At 46.1% G+C, this 19,663-nt stretch overlaps 2 protein-coding genes across 10 annotated transcripts in view; one reads left to right on the forward strand and one right to left on the reverse strand.

The window, feature by feature from the left end:
* LOC144891325 (transcription elongation regulator 1-like) overlaps nt 1–19,663 on the reverse strand; it is a 573,096-nt gene that overhangs the window by 47,181 nt on the left and 506,252 nt on the right. The gene's annotated exons all lie outside the window — the stretch shown is intronic.
* On the forward strand, nt 5,283–12,564 carry LOC137424018 (extracellular calcium-sensing receptor-like). Its single transcript, XM_078774158.1, has 3 exons — nt 5,283–5,301; nt 5,389–5,745; nt 11,854–12,564. The coding sequence occupies exons 2-3, from the start codon at nt 5,457–5,459 to the stop codon at nt 12,327–12,329; spliced, it is 765 nt and encodes a 254-aa protein (XP_078630284.1). The 5' UTR covers nt 5,283–5,301; nt 5,389–5,456; the 3' UTR covers nt 12,330–12,564.

Here is a 19,663-nt window from a genome sequence, read left to right on the forward strand (position 1 = left end):
ATCTCACACTTCTCACAATACGCTGCTGAGTACACTTTCAACACACACGGCACCATTCACGAGCATTGCCTCATTTGCTCAATACTAAGACTCTCACACACACACGGCATCATCTGATCCAACTACTCCCCTCTGAAACTCGCGCTTCCCAGTCGCCCCTTATACTATTGCGCTCCCTCGTCGTTATAATCCAACTACCCTACTCTCTACGTCCCCACTACAGGTATCATGTCGCTACTTAAATCTTGTCACCTATGGTCATTTCTCTAGATCCCTATACATTATCCTAACCCTCCCGGGCTAGTTTTCACTGCCAAACCCCATAAAACTATAGCTCATGTGCCCCGTTATGATGTGAGGGATGGTGGATTTACCATCCTTGCACATCGGGCATCTCCTACTATAAATTTTGCCCATTCAAATTCCAATTCTGCCCATCACTTTGCCAATCATCTGCCAATCATCAAATTTTGCCAATCACTTCTGCCAATCCTATTCACTATTCTAAATTTCGGATCAAAACACTATTACCATCACAGTCCGCTATATCTGAGCCTCGGTGCGTCGTTACCTCATTAAAACTCGGCTTCACAAAGCTGAGCAATGAATTCGGGTGGTTTGGTCGCCTGCAGGTTGAGTCCGTCCGGCATTTGGTTCAAGGGAGGCAGTTTGGTCGGGCCGAGATTCCACGGCCCATCGCGGCGCGGATCGTTGCGGTCTCCGGCCCGATGGCTCAATCTCGCCCGGTCGGAACCCCGTCCCCGCCAGGGGGCGAAGGTCCGACCTGGCCCCCCTCCCCCGGAATCGCGCCGATCGCCGCTCTGACGCGGCACCGACCATTCAGTGCCGGACCCGGCCTGAATCGTGCACGACGCTCCGAAGAGCGACGCGCTTACGGTCCCGGCCGGTCCTCGCTTCAAAAAAAGTGCACCGCGCACGCTATCCGTCGCCCTAAATGCTGCCCCGGTCAACGTCGATGCTTCACCTGCAGGCTCACACGCATACGCTACCCTTTTCACACTCACCAAACCCGGCGTTCCAACGCCGCCCGTACATTCCACACACCCCGTCCATTCCACCACCGCACTCCCTGTTACACACCACACCTCTCGCGCACCCCCTTGCGCACACTCGTCGTTCGCACACTTCGTTCCACACCTCTCCTCCGTTACATCCTCCGTAACACTCACCACGGGCATGCACTCTTGCATCCACCCACTCATGCGCTTCCATGGGCTCTCGCACGCCCGCGCCACAACCAACTCAGGTGTGCTTTCTCGCACACTCTCGCCGTTTATCCCAAACGTGCATCCTCGCACCCGCTCCTCCACCAACTCACTCTCCGGGTCACTCTCACCCTCGCACGTACACTCCGTATCGCTCTCACTCTCTGTGTCACACTCCGTACACTCTGACGTGCATTCCCGCTCGCACTCGGTTTTACTCCCACACTTTATAACACACTCACTCGCCGACGCACACTTTTTCCTCACACGAGTGCCATTCTTTCGTACACCACGCCCCTCGGACCTCCCACAAACGCCCGGGTGCCATATCGACCCCAATCGCACGACAATTCTCTTCCCGCCAAACACTCTGCCGAAAAACCTCTTAGCACCATATACAGCGCGACTCACCTTCGGGGTTCTTCTTCCTCCCTGCACCAACACCTGCAAATCTTTATAAGGCTTAAGCACGGCATCAAGGTGTGGGCACGGACTTTGCACATTATCCATTCCCTCCTCCAACTGTTGCTCTTCTATGTCTGTCGTCTCTTCAATTTCAATTTCAACTTTTGCTTTTTCTTTGACGACCGCTGGCTTTATTAAAATTCCCTCTACTTCAGCGGTCGCTGGCTGCCCCAAATCCCGGGTCGCGATCTCTATACCCGTCATTTTACCCGCGCTTTTCTCCGCCTCGCTCAACCAGCGCTTCTCGACCCGCTTTACCTCGTCATGCCCCCTTGGGACCCCCTCGCCCAACATGCGATCTCTGTTCTCCCCCATTTTTTAAAATTCGGTCACCCATTCTGTTTTCCATTCCCTCTCTATCGGCCCTCATTTCGTCCGCTATTGCTTCAATTTGGTTTCCCAGCCCCCTGTTGCTTTCCCTCTCCTCATCCGCCTTGACCATGAAGGCCTGCATTTGCAGCATGAGTAGGTCCCAGTTCATCGGTGCTGCGGGCGCGGCTGCCGCAACCACGTGCGAGCCGCCATTTTGTGCGCCTGAAACCTCGTGCGCGAGGGCGCCATCTTGTGCACCTGATACCCCCGCAACCACATCCTCATTGCTCTCCTCCTCTCTCTCCCCCATATACATTTCCCTGGGGTCCTGGGTCGCTTCTACCCCTTCTATCTCCCCCACCGGCACCCGATCGCCTTGATTATCCATGGCACGATTTTAAAATTTAGTGGTGTTAAATAAAATTTTGGCCACTCGTAATTTTGAATGCACCAAGCGCACTTCAGGTCCGAATCTCGCTCCTGACACCAATTGTTACGGATCTCACCGTCGGCCCCTTTTCCCCTTACCAAGGGGGGATTAACCCCCTTGTCTGCGACTGACCGATGTGAGTCCTGAAGCTGCCCAGCTCCCTCCAGAGAGGCAGGTGAGCAACCTCGTTCGAGACCGCGGACAAGATGTTATTTGCCGAGCGGATTAGCAGCCGCGGCTCGAACCATTAACAAGAACTAGACCCGATTCTTATTCGTTGGCCAAATCGTGCCACAGGTACTCAATGTGGAAACCTCTAAAGCGACCGAATGTGAAGAAGCAAAAAGGGGTAAAGAAAGAACACAGGGATTTATTAATTATTTACACAAAACCAAAGCAGAAAAGAAATGAAATGCAATTTACAGGGAAATGGAAGGAGCAGAAGGACACAGAGCAATTTCTAGCTTATCTATACAGGTTTAACTTATACCCAGGACAATACAGACAGAACGAACTCACTCACACGAATAGGGAATTGCAGATTGGATTGGCTGGAGGGAGAGGAAGGTGGGACCACAAGGCTGGAAGGTTTGGCAGGGCGCACAGCAAGCAGGTCCTCTCCGGGCTGGAAGCGAGCAAGGCGGCGGCAGCACACGTATCTCGTTGACACGCCTCTTGCTCCCTCGGTCATCTGCTCCCTCAATCGTCTGCTCCCTCAATCGTCTGCTGGTGGGGGCTTCCCCCCCCACGGGTTATATAGCCACGCCCTACCAAGCCATGGCCACACCTTACCAAGCCGTGCCCACCGAGTCCTGGTTGGGCGCAAGGGCTTCCTGGCTCCACCTCCTGAAGACGATGGGCCAGCCACGCCCTTCTCCCCCGAGTTGACCGCGTGCGCAATGGAGTTTGGAGTGAAGAAAACAGCGCAGAAAACCGCCCAAAATTGTTGCGGCGAACGCCGCCGTACTGGCGCTTTTTAGGAGGCCATGGGGGTGTCGGAGGGATCCTATCTTATTTCAATTCGGTGCAATGCAGTGTCAATTAATGGGAGGCAGAGCCTTAACTGATACACATAATAAGGAAATAACTATTTAGAAGGGTATATGGTGGCCTACGTGCTTGTACATGGACTAGCTATGGTGCACTCATTTCAATTAACAGCCAATTAAAGGGGAAATGTACATAGGAAATTTTAATACTAAATTTACAAAGTGAAGGTTCTAAAAACCGTAACAATATGTATATATATATATATAGCTATATAGCATGGACATATTAACAATATGTTATTAAAAGTGATTTTTGTCATTCACTTATCGGCAGAAATTTTCGATGGCAGCCATCTTGGAAAAACTGGCTGCCACGGTTGACACAGGATAGATCCAGAATACCCCCAATCTTTAAAATGTTCCCCATGATGTCTAGTACGAGGCTGCCAAGTTTCATGCTTTTATCATAAAATGCACAATACGCTCATTTTTTAGCACCTATCCGCTGGACTACAAGTCCACTTGCTTCTGTGCGTTGCATGCCAGATGGGTATGCTGGGACCCTATTGGTTCGAGGACGCCGATGGTAAGACGGTTACAGTCGATGGCAAGTGGTACCGCGATGTCTTATGCCGATTCCACGCTGATCTCGCTCAACTAGTCTCCAAACCAACTCGGACTTGCATGGTTCATGCAGGATGGTGCCCCACCGCACAATGCAGGTGAAACCATCGACTTGCTCCACCAGTTGTTTGTAAATCGTGTCATCAGCCTGGGCACAGCGCATGAGTGGGTGTCCCACAGGCCGGATTTGAATCCATTGGATTTTTTATTTTGGGATGCTGTCAAAGGTCAAGTTTATGCCAACAACCCCAAACCCCGGCTGTCCTGAAGCAGGAGGTGGAGGACTACCATCAGGCTACCACTGCAGCCACTTGCAGACGAGTTGTGGAGAATTTCGGAGTCAGGATCAAAGCCTGTTTGAACAGAGTAGGAGCACTCATTGCAAATGTCAATTACAAACAGTATGAGTGATTTGAAAATGGCATGGTGTATGCTTTCCTTCAATGTATCACTGAATTTGCTACCTTTTGTAATTTTTCTACAATAAAACGTTCAAATTATCCACTTTTTTTGAAACTCCGTATGTATTTACACACACACACACACACACACACACACACACACACACACACACACACACACACACACACACACACACACAAAGACCTTTCTACAGGGTGGCTCAAAGAGGCCACGACCACAGCGTGCAATTACTCAATCATCCTGTACCAGTTTGTCGACACTCTCTCCTTGATGAAGCCCCATAAAGACTTGTCTGGAGTCCTTAGATCTGGCCAACATGATGACCTTTAGTGGAGAATGTTTTTCAATGCAATCCGTGAAAACTGTCCACACTTGAGCAATTGTTTGGCCTGTGTATCGTTTCATGCTCCCAAACACAAGCAAGCAACCACTCTTCGACACTCTAACAACTTGTTATAACTTCCTACCGACTCCCATGTCAGTGAGTCAGTGCCAACGCATACCACGGAGAGGGAGGCAGCGAGGTGCAACAAATGCAGCAGGGGTAAAGCGACTTTCAGGTCAATCTGTACAGGCACACCTTGTACTATTTCCCGAGACTTGAATGGGGACCAATAGAGTGTTTTTTCTGCCTACGAGCATCACTGCATTCGGGTGTAACTGTAATGGGTTTAATGCTTTTAAAAGAAATGTGTTCACAACCTGCGCAGAATGTAAACATATGGTTCACTTTATCTGAATCACTCATTTCTATGGAACTTCGTTAGAAATAGAGGGCCTGTGGATTGGTTTGTATGCTGGTGGATTCCTGTGTACATTCTGTAGTTGTAAGGTATGAAGTAGTAAGGTATTTCTGGACAATAGGTATAAATACATGAGTAACACATGAGTAAAGATGATTGTTTTTATTTTTGTATAGATTCACAGGAATGCTACAAATGTCCCAGAAAGTTCTGGTCGAACGATTTGCGGGATAGCTGTGTGCCGATGCCAGAGGAGTTTCTGTCCTTCTCCGACCCGCTGGCCATCGCCCTACTGGTTCTCGCAGCTCTGGGAATGCTGCTCACGCTCACCGTGACCCTGGTGCTGTTCAGAGCTCGGCCACCACACCTCCTGCTGCTTGCTCTGGCTGCCTGCTTTGCCAGTTGTGTTCCATTTGTGGGGCGGCCCACTCAACTATCGTGTCAGCTTCGGGAGCCTCTCGCCTGTATCTGCCTTACTGTGGCTATTGCTAGTGAGCTTTTCTTAGTCATGGAAGTCCTCCAGGTAAAATCAGGTAACGTGTGATGTGGTGTGTTCTCTAGGTTCAAAACGAGTGACAGTTATTATTTGACTAATGCACATTATACCGAGATTCAATCATACATTTGGCCTGCTCGTTACATCACTACTGTGCCACAGATGCAGTAGGTCAGGGTCGTAATTTGGAACTCCAGGGTACTGGCACACAATGGCTTACTCTTGCAAAAGACAATGAGGGCTCCTTAACATCCACCTGCAAATCTAACAGATGGGACACCCAGTCTTACGTCTATCTTAGGATTGCAACACCCTTCCTGCAACGTACCAAGATCGACTGCTTATCATCAGCTATGGAATCTAACCCAGAGACGAGCAATTAAGAATAATCAAACGATTGTAATTTGATAGTAGCCTTAGTCTCCAAGCTTCCCCCTCGCCCCAACCTCTCCCATCTTCCTCCTCGCCCCAACCTCTCCAAGCTTCCCCCTCGCCCTAACCTCTCCAAGCTTCCTCCTCACCCCACAACTCAAAGCTTCCCCTCAGCCCACCACATCAAAGCTTCGCACCCAACCCACACCTCAATGGTCTCCACTCAGGTTCTCCCCTCGTCCCACCCTCCCATCTTCCCCCCTGCCCCTTCCAATCTCCCTCCATCCCACCCCACCCATCCCATCCCTCCCATCTTCTCCTCCACCCTGCACCTTCCCAGCGAACTCCCTACCCCGTCATTCACTCCCGAGCCGCCCACCCATCCCACACTTTTCCAACACCTCCTCCCCTGTCCCTCACTGTGTGGACCTCAAACATCTGAAGCCTCCTCTCGAATCTGACAGATCTCTCAATCCAGGCTGCTGCTAACAGACTGCGGACATCATCTGTTTAACAGAGTCCTTCCTCCCACAGCATGTGCCTGACTCCTTAGTGCCTCTCCCTGGCTTTTGTCTCATCCGATTTGATAGGAACTTCAGTGACTCCATGTGGCTCACTAAATCTGTGAACTTTCTGACCTAGTCTTAATGACCAACTTTCCTGCTAATGGCTCTTGTTCTTCATTCACTCCAATTAAAGCATCTGTTTATGTAATTGTGAGAGTCAAAATCTCTCTGGCAATTTTCAGAAAGCCGCGTCATCGCTGGCGAGTCTGGCAGTTCATTCAGGCTGACTGGTAAGGACTGAAACCTGCCATCTCACTTCAGTACTAGTCTCCTATCTTTACCACTCCTGATATTAACATGGCCTGGGTATGTTTTCACAGAAACCTGCTCCCTCTTATGCACAGATTCATCCCATCTCATCTGCAGTTAGCATACCCATTACCCACCCTCTCACCCATGGTAGAGATGCACTTATATTACTATGTATAATCACTGTATTATACAGTGAAGCAATTGCCTTGAAACACAACTTGCCTTCTTTTCTTAGTTGGAAGATCTGACTGAAGGAAACATCAGATCATTCCACAAAGCCGACAACAAGTATGTGTCCACTCTCAGTTGAGCTAGAAGACAACATCTGGCAAACCTCAAGGATGAACTTTTGAGCCTGTACCCTTCCTCATAAACCTGGTGGTGCTTTGTTAAGTCAGTCTCTGGAGTATACTCCCCCTGCACCTCTCTCTCACCTCAAATGGCACCACATTCGTCCCTGCTCATGAAAGGGCAAAAGCCTCAATTCTGTGATTGCTATTAAATATTGCTTCCCCCAAGTTCACACTCCTCGTTTTCGCACCGAACTGAGGCTGGACACGGCCTTTTCACTCCAGTTATTGGCACCCAACTGCTCCTAGACATTGCAAAAAAAAATTCAACACAGGAGGTGGAGAAGCTTTTGGCAACTGTCGACTGGTTTGACATCTGCACCGGATCAACCCACTTGTCTTCCAAACCCACATTGTATCAGCTCACTTGTCCTCAAACCTGCTCTGCTGCTCTTGTCCCTCTTCTTTCTGCTCTGTACACGCTTTCATTTTTCCGAAGTTTTCATTTATCTTCAATGTACCATTTGTGCAAGTTTATTGGCATGAGTGAAGTATTTCCAGATGACTGGGGTAAAGCCATAATTATCCCCATATACAAAAATAAGGACAAGTTAAATTGTTAGAACTACAGAGGCATCAGCTTGCTGAGTCACGCAAGGAAAAAACCTAACAACTATGTATTCAAAGAAAAATGATGAACCAATTAGAAGAAATACTTGACGAAACACAAGCTGGTTTTCCCCCAGGAAGCTTAACAGTTGATCAATTATATTCACACTAAGACAATTAATGAAAAATACCTGGAAATGAACAGGGATGCATAATTATTGCTATTATATAGACTTTGCAAAAGCATTTGAGTTTGTGTGGCAAGGTGGCATATGGAGGGCATTTACATTTTTTGGCTTCCATATTAAAATCACTAAGCTACTTCAGGCACTCGACAGCAAGTCAAAGAGCACAGTAACAGTAAATGGAGATCTGACTGGTTCAGTACGACAGTTGGGGTCCATCAGGGATGTGTGATATCACCCTAGCTCTTCAACTTGCTGCTTGAACTTGGTATGCCGCACGCAATGCATGATATTCCGCAAGGAGTTAACATCCAAGGAAAAGTTATATCAAACCTACGATTCGCAGACGACATTGTCTTGCTAACAGAGATGGCAGAAGACCTGCAAATCCTCGTAGATTGTGTTTACAGCAGCAGTAGTGCTCTGGGCATGAACATCAACATCACAAAAACAGAGACACAAGTCATCAGTAGGCACCACCCAAATAAAATTTGCATCAATATAAACAGCATACTTTTAAAACAAGCTCGGGAATTTACTTATCTGTGGGGTACCATATCACAGGATGGAACATGCACCGAAGACGTGGAACATAGAATTGGGAAAGCACTCAGAGCTTTTCAGCGGCTAAAATGTATTTGGACGGCAAAAGATATCCAACGTGACACCAAAATTGAACTGTATAGAGTCCATGGTTCTCACAATCTTGATGTATGAGTCAGAAACTTGGACAGTAAAGTAAGAAGATGAACATCGACTCATGTTTCTGAAATGGTATGCCTCAGAAAAACAATTTAAAAAAGAAATAAAATGTCAAAGCTCTCGTGGTTTTAGTAATTTTGCTGTACGGAGTTAAAGGCCATCAGTCGGCCATCTTTGGTCGGATTACAAAACAAAATCTTCTGCATATGTATACTCATGTATTGTCTTTGTGCCAAGTTTGAACAAAATCGGTAAATGCATGTCAATAAATGGTTGAGGACGTAGTCATTATCGGATTTTTTACAACCAAAATGGCCGCCAGTCTACCAGTCGGCCATGTTTGATTAGATCGCAAAATAAAGTGAGGTGCATATGTACACCATCATGTGTTGTCATTGTGCCAGGTATGAACAAAATCGGTCCATACATTTCCGAGATATAGTCGTCGACAGACGGACGGACGGACGAGACCCAATTCTTCAGCCCCCATTTCGGACTAAGTACAACTGGGGCTGATGGGACAAAATAAAGAATACCTCGGAGTAAAACACATAATAACGATTAACAGAGAATATAACACAAAGAAGGCTTCCATTCTTTGGGCACATTCAAAGGATGCCCCAAAACAGACTTCTAAAAATCCTCATAGAAGGAAGAGTAAATGGCATCAGACCAAGAGGAAAGCATGAACATTGGCTCAATATCGAAGTCTGTGGCAACAGATCATCATTATGGAACAGATGGCAGGACAGGGAACAGCAGTTGCTGCACCTGTGTCGACGACCTAAACTAACTAACTAACATCTTCCATCTGCTTGGAAGTTGGCTAACATCACTGCATTACACAAGTATGGTGAAAAAGCCGGTCCCCTCAAATACAGACCTATTAGCGTACTTCCCATTATCAGTAAGGTCATGGAATCAAACATTGCAGATGGCATCAAATCTTTCCTTTTCTCCAATGGTCTGATATCAGACCGTCAGTTCGGATTCAGACTCAGTCACTCTACCCTGGTCAAGCTGCTATTGTTGTGCCAACAATGGATGGAAGTCCTCAATCTCAGACATGAGATTATGACTGCCAGTTGTATGATTATGGGAATCCCATTATGAAGTATTTATTTAAGTACGACTTAATTAACTTACTTAAGTTCTACTAAGGTCATGGTAGTTATGAGACACCCAAGGTAAATTCTCTTTCTTCAGAAATATAATTGAAAACTGTAGTACCAGCAGCTACCACTAAAACCCAGCAGTGCTAGATAACCACTTTTTTTTTTTTTAAAGGTAAAAATAGTATGAAAACGATAGAATGGCACTCGGTAGTGTGCATACCTATTACCTCTGCCAGGCTGAGCTGTTTTTTATGTTTAAGGCTCCAGTCACTGGCTATATAGTCCTCATCGAGGCCAGGCCTTAAATAAAAGAGAAGAAAAGTGTATGATGAAAAGTGTATAATATTTGTTTGTGAGAAAGAGGTTGAAGCCTCAGAGCTGTAGTTTGAGTGAGACAGAAAGTAAGATTAGCAATGCTGACACGGAAAGTGTAAGATGGTTCCGGGCACCACAACACTCTACCTGAAGACCCTAAGATCTTCAGGCGGCCACCTTCCCATTAAACAACAGCAGGCTTCGAGTATCATGTTATATCATTATCTCGCTATCATTAGAGCCCTTTCATGCCGTTAAATAACACCAGGTGGGTTGACTCAGCCTTTTCATCCTTCCGACGTTGGCGTAATGAGTACCCGCTTGCAGTAAATATGGGCCAGGGGGCACTGCATCAGCAGCAAAGTAATGCTCCCAGTAACTAGATGGTATTCATAGAATACTTACCTTGTGCAGTCAACTTTGTGTGAGCCAACTCTTCTGTTTTTGAAGGTTTGTTTCTTTGATCCAATATGGCTGCCAGACGACGTGAGCGATTACATCATAAATTTATATTCTCTAAATAATTGTTGCAGAGATCACACTAAATAAATTTCAAACTGATTAGACTAAGCGTTGGCCCTGTCGAATTATGACATCATAAGGCAACAATGACGTCATTGTTAACAACACTTATTCCCCATATGGAGTTCTTTACAATGAGCCATGTTTCAATTTTTTCCACAGAGCACAAAATCATTTTTCCATGGTTTTGAAGATATAGAGGTGCAACTTTTTTGCAGTTTTTCCAAGATGGCACCTGTACCATGTGACCTATGATGTCATAATTATCATTAAAATATTATACATGATGAGGTGCTCCTATGGTGAAAATTTCGTGTCCATCAGACAAACAGTTGCATAGAAAAAAGATTCATACTGATGAGATCAAGTGTTGTACTTGTCGAATTATGATGTCATGACAAAGGCACTAATGACATCATAATTAACATAGCTTATTCCGCATGGGGAATACTTGACAATGAGCTATGTATAAATTTTTTTCCATGGAGTGGTTTCAGAGATTTTGAGGTGCGAAGTTTTTCCAAGATGGCGCCTGCACCACGTGACCAATGATGTCATAATTATCATTAAAATATTCTACAGGCGGAGGTGCTCCTATAGTAAAATTTCGTGTCAATTGAACCAAGAATTGCAGAGAAAAAAAATTCATACTGATCAGATCAAGCGTTGTACTGTCGAATTATGACGTCATAATTAAGGTGCTGACATCATCATTAACCTATCTCATCCCCCATGGGGAGTGCTTGACAACGCACCATGTTTCAATTTTTTCCATGGAGCGGTTTCGGAAATATAGAGGTGCAACGTCCAAGATTCCAAGATGGCGCCTGTACCACGTGACCTATGGCGTCATAATTATCAATATAAAATTCTACAGGCGGAGGCGGTCCTATGGTAAAATGTCATGTCAATTGGACCAACAGTTGCTGAGAAACGATGCAATGGCTTTCTATAACCAGTTATCTGGTACTCATTTTGCCAATCTCTGAAGGATGAACAGGCTGAGTCAACCCCACCTGGCGTTAATCCAACGGGATTCGAACTCGTGACGTTAGGATCCCAAGCCCACCACCCTAATCATTAGGCCAACACCAGGTATATCTTATGAGAAATGCTCAATTTCAAATGCAATAGATAACTAGTTCAATTATTTTGCTTTGCTTAATTGATTTTAAGTTCTCTATTTAACTATGTTGTTCCTGTTGTGTGTGTGCCAGGTGAAGGACATCCTGCTGATATGGAGATGGGTCAGTCAAAGCACGTGATCCACATTCTTAGCGGAACTGCAGGAATTATTCAGGTGGTACTGTGCCTATTCTGGATCCTGAAAGGTTCCTCGAGCGTTGTAGAAAACACCAGAATTCGTCCTGGCGCCATCATTGTGACTTGTACCGGGACTTCTCCAGCTTGGCCCATCAGTGCCTTGATATACCTTGGTATTCTCACTGGTATCTGCTACATCCTCACCTTAAAGGCCCGCAAGCTCAAAATGGCCTTTAATTTGCCAAAGTTTATCAACTTTAGCATGACCATTTGCTTCATGGTTGCCTTGGCCTTCCTTCCAGCTTACAGTAGCACCCAAGGCAGCTTCCAAGACGTCACAGAGATGTTTGCGGTCTTAGCAACAGCGTACACCTTGCTCGGTTGTCTCTTTGTACCGAAGTGTTACGTTGTAATATTCAAAGTACATTGAGAAGTATCACACAGAGCATGAATATCTGTTTTGAAGATATAAAGCAGAAATCTAGTTCAATTCCTTAACGAGCTGCCAAACTCATTCTTGCACTTGATTGGGTGACCAGCTGGATATTTTTGCTGATATACATATAAATAAAGATTTAAGTTTAGCAACAGCACTATCATGTGAACTTCTCAATCCCATTCATTGATTCTTTAAACGAAATAAACTTTTTCGCAATAACAAACTATTGGATGTTTTTTTCTTCGTTTTATCACGGCTGAACCACAATGGAGGCCTAACGAGACATCACAGAACATGATGCACTTATCTTATATTACTGCGAGCCTGAAATAACAGGGGAATCAATTGATCGAGAGTGATGAGGTTTGCAAATCTTTTTTATATACTCGTATATAAATGAAGTTTTGTCTGTCTGTCTGCCAATCTGTCTGTCAATTCATCGATAGAATCGGCCCCATCGCTTGTAACCCCATCATATCCTCTTGGCAAATGGAGATACTAGAAAAAAAAAACACAAACCTACAGGGTAGAGGGTTCAGGGGAAAGACCCCAATTCTCTCCATGTAAATGTGTATCGCAAAGCGCCACCCAGTGGTAGCCAGGATTAGAAATCACACACACACACGTCCAATATCCTCGGTGGACAAGGAGAAGAGGTCCAAATGGGACCCAACCAGTTTGTGTAAGGCCTCCCTCTGGGTACCTTCCAACGCTACGCTACTTCGATTTACCATCTCGCAAATGGGATCGGGCCAATTCCTACTAGTTATTGAAGGCTCCCCCTGGGGCCGGCTCGGCTGGACGTTCTCGCCCCTCACTGACGCGACTTCCTTAACTGGGTTGCAGCCAGCTACCTTCGTGCCCTTTACTATAGTGCGTGGTTCTGTACTAATATTAATTACTCAGACGGCCACCACCGGCCCGTCCGTTTTTACAAGGGTGCGGCCCACGATTAAGCCAGGTATGGATTGCGCTGCCACCGGTTCGACCAGGCCGCAGGACTCCTGCCATGTTGGGCAAGCTAACCATCGGGCCGACACTATGGCCTCGGCCCTCGGAGGGATGGTCACGGCCTCAGGAGCCTCCAGCTCCGCCCTTTCGGCCGTGCTCACCCCCTCCAATGGTAGCTCTTCCACTCCCACTTGCAGGATCCCCCGGAACAAATCGATTTTACAACCGCTGGCAGTCAACAAATCCAACCCTGTTAAGCATGGGTCGCACACCTCCGCCACCCAAACCTCTATCTCCCTCTTTACCGACCCCAACTTGAGGGTCACAAAACCATGCCCTATGATCGGAGCCGTTGCCCTGGTAGCCAGCTGCAAACTATGATTTTCCAGACGCTGGATTTTATCCCAGCCGTCTGCACTCGAAATAAGGATCACAGGGATCACCTCACCAATATTGCATCAGCCCACGGGTCCTAAAATCCTGCTCTGCCGCTCTATCTCACCCTCTCTCTGTTCTTTTCACCCTATCTTTTGCTCAAGGTCATCTGCCAGCATCCTGGAAATCAGCTAACATTACCGCTTTACACAAAAAAGGTGCAAAAACAGATCCTTGCAACTACAGCCCAATCAGCCTGCTCCCAATTATCAGCAAAGTCATGGAATCCATCATTGCTTCGGATATGAAATCTTTCCTCTTCTCCAATGGCTCGATCTCTGATCATCAATTTGGTTTCAGACCAGGTCACTCTACTCTGGACATGCTGCTTCTGCTGTCTCAACAATGGATGGAGGTCCTCAATGCCAAACAGGAAATCAGAGCTGTCTCCCTTGACATATCAAGGGCCTTTGATACGGTCTGGCACCCAGCTCTGCTCACCAAACTCTCCTCCTATGGTATCCATGGAAATCTCCATGCATGGCTTGTGGACTTCCTCTCTGGTCGTAGTCAACGTGTGGCCCTGAATGGATTTCTCTCATCTCCCCTTCCTGTTCAGGCTGGAGTTCCCCAAGGAAGTGTGCTGGGCCCTGTGCTTTTTCTGGTCTTTATCAATGATCTCTCTGACTCTCTGGAAAATCCTCTCTATCTCTTTGCTGATGACTCCACTCTCTGCCGCTCCATTCCTCTTCCCTCAGATCGGCAGTCTGCAGCCTCCTCACTCTCTGAAGACCTGGACAAAATCACAGACTGGTCAAATAAGTGGAACATGTCTTTCAATCCTGCCAAATCTCACTCTCTTACTATGTCTCTCCGAAAAGATCGACTGGACAACCCTCCCATCTACTTTCTCAACAATCCTCTCCAAGAAGTTCTGTCACTCAAGCTTTTGGGTCTCACTATCTGCCATGATCTTTCTTGGGAAAACCACATTTCCAAGCTGGCCTCCAAAGCCAGTCGCCGACTGGGCATCCGCCGTCGTGCGAAGTCCTTCCTCGGCACACCTGAGCTCCTCACCACATACAAGGCTTTCATCCGCAGCTCAATGGAATACTGTTCTCCCCTATGGGCTGGTGCTCCTGCCTCACACCTGGCTCGGCTTCACGCTGTTGAATCCAAAGCTTTCAAAATCATTGGAATCTCCCGCGATGAAGCTATCTCTGAGGGCCTTTCACTCACTCACCGCAGGCAGGTAGGTGGTCTTTCTGTCTTCTACCGACTCCTCTCCGGCCTTGCTCCCCCAGCTCTCTCTGTGCTCTGTCCCCCAAATATTCCTACAGGTCGCACAAGATCTGCCAGCAACCCTCTGATGGTTAAACTGCCGAAATCTCGGCTCTCTGCTCACCTTCACTCTTTCATTCCTCTTTTCTCCCGCCTGTGGAACAAACTCCCACACTCCCTTCAATCCCTCGCCTCCCTCCAGGTCTTTAAAACAGCTGTTCACCACCATCTCTTATCTTCCCCCATCCATAACCTTGATCTTTTCTACCCCCACTAATTCACCCCAGATCCACCTTGTTTGAAATTCCAACTTATTTCCTGGAAATCCTGGCAGTGTCCATATGTTTATACCTCTCCCACCCCCCCCTTCACATGCCTCCCCCCCTTCACATGCCTCCCCCCCTTCACATTCCTCCCCCCCAAAGCCCTCTCGCTCCCACAGATCTCTCGATGTCTCCATGTCTCTCGGTCCCTGCTCTCAAATGTTGTGTTTGTGTCCTTTCCCCTCTCTCCCCATCTTGTCTACCGCTCCCGATGTTATTTGTTTTATGTGTCTGTTTGTCTTTCTGTGTGATTAATGTTCGCTCTTTCACGAGCCTCGATGTTGTATACAAAAAAAAAAAAAAAAAAAAAAAAAATGAAGATCAAATAGCTGTATGTTGAAATATGTTGAAAAAGTCAAAACTTTACATGGGGTGTACTTACTTTTTCACATGACTGTACATACATACATACATACATACATACATACATACATGCATGCATGCATGCATGCATACGGACCGACAAACACTGTTCTAGACGGCTTTGCCCTATCGGCGACAACGTAAACATGAGCTTCCTCTGCTATCCAGTTACTATAGAGATCAGTGTTGAAATCCGCACTTTTCTTTTATATCACTATAATGTGTACGGCCATCCGAGGATAATTTCCTCCGCCACCAAAGGTGGACGGAGGTTATGTTTTCACCCGTCTGTCTGTCTGTTTGTTTGTTTGTTTTTGTTTCTTGGCAAAAAAAATATTTATTTGACAAGTATGTTGATCACGTTTGTTTGTTTGTTTGTGTGTTTGTGTGTTTGTTTGTGTGTTTGTTTGTCTGTTAGCTCACGTATACTTACCAACAGGTCACAATTTCAAACCGATCTTCAGGAAACGTCACCAAATGGTAGAGTTTGTGGTCCGGCAAAATCCGATATTTTTTTTTAGGTCAAAAGGTCAACAACATAGGCCAAAGGTCAACCACTTTTCTTCAAATTTCTAAAATCCTCAATTTTCATCCGATTGACTTGAAATTTGAATAGGATTTATAAATCAGCCAACTGAATTCAACCACCAACTATTTGGGACATCATCATTGGCCAAAAGGTCAACAACGTTTTCAAATTCCTAAAATCCTCAATTTTCATCCAATTGACTTGAAATTTGAATATAAATTGCATATCAGCTATATTTGTATTCACTCAATTCCAAACGTCATTCCAATCATAAATTGATACTTTAACAAAATACTGTTTTAAATGACGATTGTATTGAGATATTATCAAAGCAGCTCATCGCCGTCATCTGACCACTTCCGGATTCGCGGCAGGTTCGTATCGAGTTAATTTCAAAATCATAATTTTATTGAGGAATTTTTCAAACCTCCTACCAACCTTACAACATCCGCTGAGACCCCAAAACGTTCCACAGAAGGTTTGGCGGGGCTAGCCCCAAAACTGAGGGAGTAGTTTGGGGACTGACAGACAGACACTCCTGTTTTATAATATAGATTCTTTGTATACAAAGTCGAGGCTCATGGAAGAGCTCGTACTGGTACACTGAATCAATCAGGACGCAAACAAGGCAAAAAGGAACAGCAGAGAGGGGAAATGCTAATAGTACAGGCGAAGGTTGGCCAAGATAAAGGGAGGCAGACAAACAGTGGGTATGGGGAGAAAGAGAGTATGCCTGAGGTGGACAAGATAGATACAGAAGGAAACTCTCAGGAGGGTAAACTGGAAATTTGAAAGGAGGAGGGATTGGATTGGGGGATACCAAGGATAGAAAAATCATGATTTTGGATTGGGGATGATTTGAGATGGTGGCGAACAGCCATCTTGAAGATCTGGATGGAAGAATGGGATTGAAGAGGATGTGGAAATTGCTTGCACAGGCAGGAAAGTGCAGGTCAAACGAGTGGACATGAGCAGTGATCCTTGATTTAGGTAGATTCGCCAAAAGGGGATTGATAGTGCACCATGTGTGCCCTGCATAAACCTGGGTGGGAAAGAGCAGAGGGTGCAAGACCATGAAGGAGGCAGTGGAAGACACAGAAAAAGCACCGACCTGTCTTTAATGGTAAAGTGATAAGTCCATACATATAGCTTCATCGCGGAAAATTAAAATGATCTTGTAGGCATCGGCGGAGTTTGGGGGATCGGGGGGGGGGGGGGGGGTAATGCCCTCACCTTAATTTTTTATGTAGTTTCCAATTAAGATAAAAACATCCCGTATTTAAACGTGAGAAACAATAATGAACGTAAGCTGCATTTGTGATTTCACGTACACGGTGACCACACTAACAAATGGTAATTTTGGAAGTCAGACATACAGTAGCTACCCATGATAAATATTAACCCCTAGCTCCTCCCCCCCCCCCCCCCCCCCAAATAGAGAAGTCAAACTACGCCTGTGCTTGTAGGCCTTGGTTTCCACGGTGTCAAGCTGAGCAAGATGTGAGGCAGGGGAGCCTGCCCAGAGGAGAGAACAGTACTCCATTAATCCACAAATGAAAGCCTTGTAGGCTGATCGGAGTTCACGAGTGCCAAGGAAAGATTTTAAGACTGAGGCTGCCCAGTCGGTGGCTGGCTTTGGAGGCCAACTTTGAAATGTGTTTTGTTCAAGAAAGATCATGGCAAGAGCTTGAATGACTGAACTTCCTCAAGAGAATTATTAAGAATGTAGATTGGAGGGTTTGCCAGACAGTCCCTTCAGTAATAGATAGCAAGAGTGTACGATTTGTCAGGATTGAAAGACATATTCAAAGTGTTTGTGCAGCTTGTGATTTTATCCACGTCTGCATAGAGTGAAGATGCTGCTGCCTGCCAATCTGAGGGATGAGAGATGGAACGGCAGAGAGTGGAGTCATCAGAAAAAAAGAGATAGAGGATTTTCCAGAGAGTCAGAGATATCATTAATGAAGACCAGAAAAATCACAGGGCCCAGAACACTGTCTTGAGGAACTCCAGCCTGGCCAGGAAGAGGAGATGAGAGAATTCCATTCAGGGCCACAAGTTGACTACGACAGGAGAGGAAGTCTGCAAGCCATGCGTGGAGATTTCCATGGATACCATTAGAGGAGAGTTTGGCACCAGGCAGGGTGCCAGACCATATCGAAGGCACGAGATATGTCAAGGGAGATGGCTCTGATATCCTGTTTGGCGTTGAGGACCTCCATCCATTGTTCAGACAGCAGAAGCAACATGTCCAGAGTAGAATGACCTGGTCTGAATCCAAATTGATGATCGGAGATCAAGCCATTGGAGAAGAGGAAGGATTTAATATCAGAAGCGATGATAGATTCCATGACCTTGCTGATGATTGGGAGCAGCCTGATTGGACTGTAGTTGCAAGGATCTGTTTTTGCAACTTTTTTTTAGCTCACCTGGAACGAAGTTCAGGGGGGCTTATGCGCTGGTGCGTCGTCCGTCCATCAGTCCATCAGTCCGTCAGTCCGTCAGTCCATCAGTCTGTCAGTCCGTAAACGCTTGCAACTTCTTCCCCGAAACCGCTGATGTGATTGTAACCAGATTTGGCACAAATTATATTTGTTATGTTGTGACTAAATTTTGTTCACGGCATTTGAAAAAATCCAGGTCTAAGGTGGTTTACTGGGGGTCAAAGTGGATCCACGTTTGACTTCCCAAAATAGTAATTTGCTTTTTCCTCTGAAACTACGCACCCTATTTTGATGAAACTTGACCATAACTTTAAACATCCGTGATGTACCAATTTTTGTTCAAGGTATATGGGGATTGGGGTCTTTTTACCAATTCCAATTTTACCAAAAAACCAATTCAAGCATTACAAAAATTGGGGTCTGAGGTGGTATACGGGGAGAGGAGGGGGTTGCCCCCCAAAAAGGTCGTTTATTGTTTGTTTGTTTAAAGTCTTATGATTATGTTATATTCGTATGATTCTTCATGCTGCCCTGTCTTCTTGGAACCATTGAAATTGGTTTAAAATACCGTTAGTCAGTGAAGTATACTGTTTATTCTACCAGGTGATTGCAAGGGGGTATTGCCCCAATTTTTGTGTAATGCGATAATGTTGGCTGATTTCCAAGCAAATGGCAGATGACCGTGAGCCTTGAGCAAAACAGGAGGGTGAAGAGAGCAGAGAGAGAGGGTGTGATAGAGCGGCAGAATAGGATTTTAGGACCCGTGGACTGATGCCGTCTGGTCCAGTTGCAGAATCAGAGTTGAGGTTTGACAGAAACTTCTCCACCTTGTCAGGAGAGAAGGATACAGAGTCCAAGAGCAGCTGCGTTTGGGTAAGGTGGGTACAGAAAGCGATGGGTTTGGAACACAAGATTTTGAGGCAAACACAGAGTTAAGGCATTCGGCTTTTTCACGTGCGGTGTCAGCTGTGTAGCCATTTGAGGTAAGGGAGAGGATGGAGGGGGAACAAACACCAGAAACAGATTTGACCAGACGCCACCAGGATTTGGAGGAGGGAG

The sequence above is a fragment of the Myxine glutinosa genome, chromosome 3 (genome assembly GCF_964187855.1).
Source record: "Myxine glutinosa chromosome 3, kmMyxGlut1.1, whole genome shotgun sequence".
NCBI lineage: Eukaryota > Metazoa > Chordata > Myxini > Myxiniformes > Myxinidae > Myxine > Myxine glutinosa.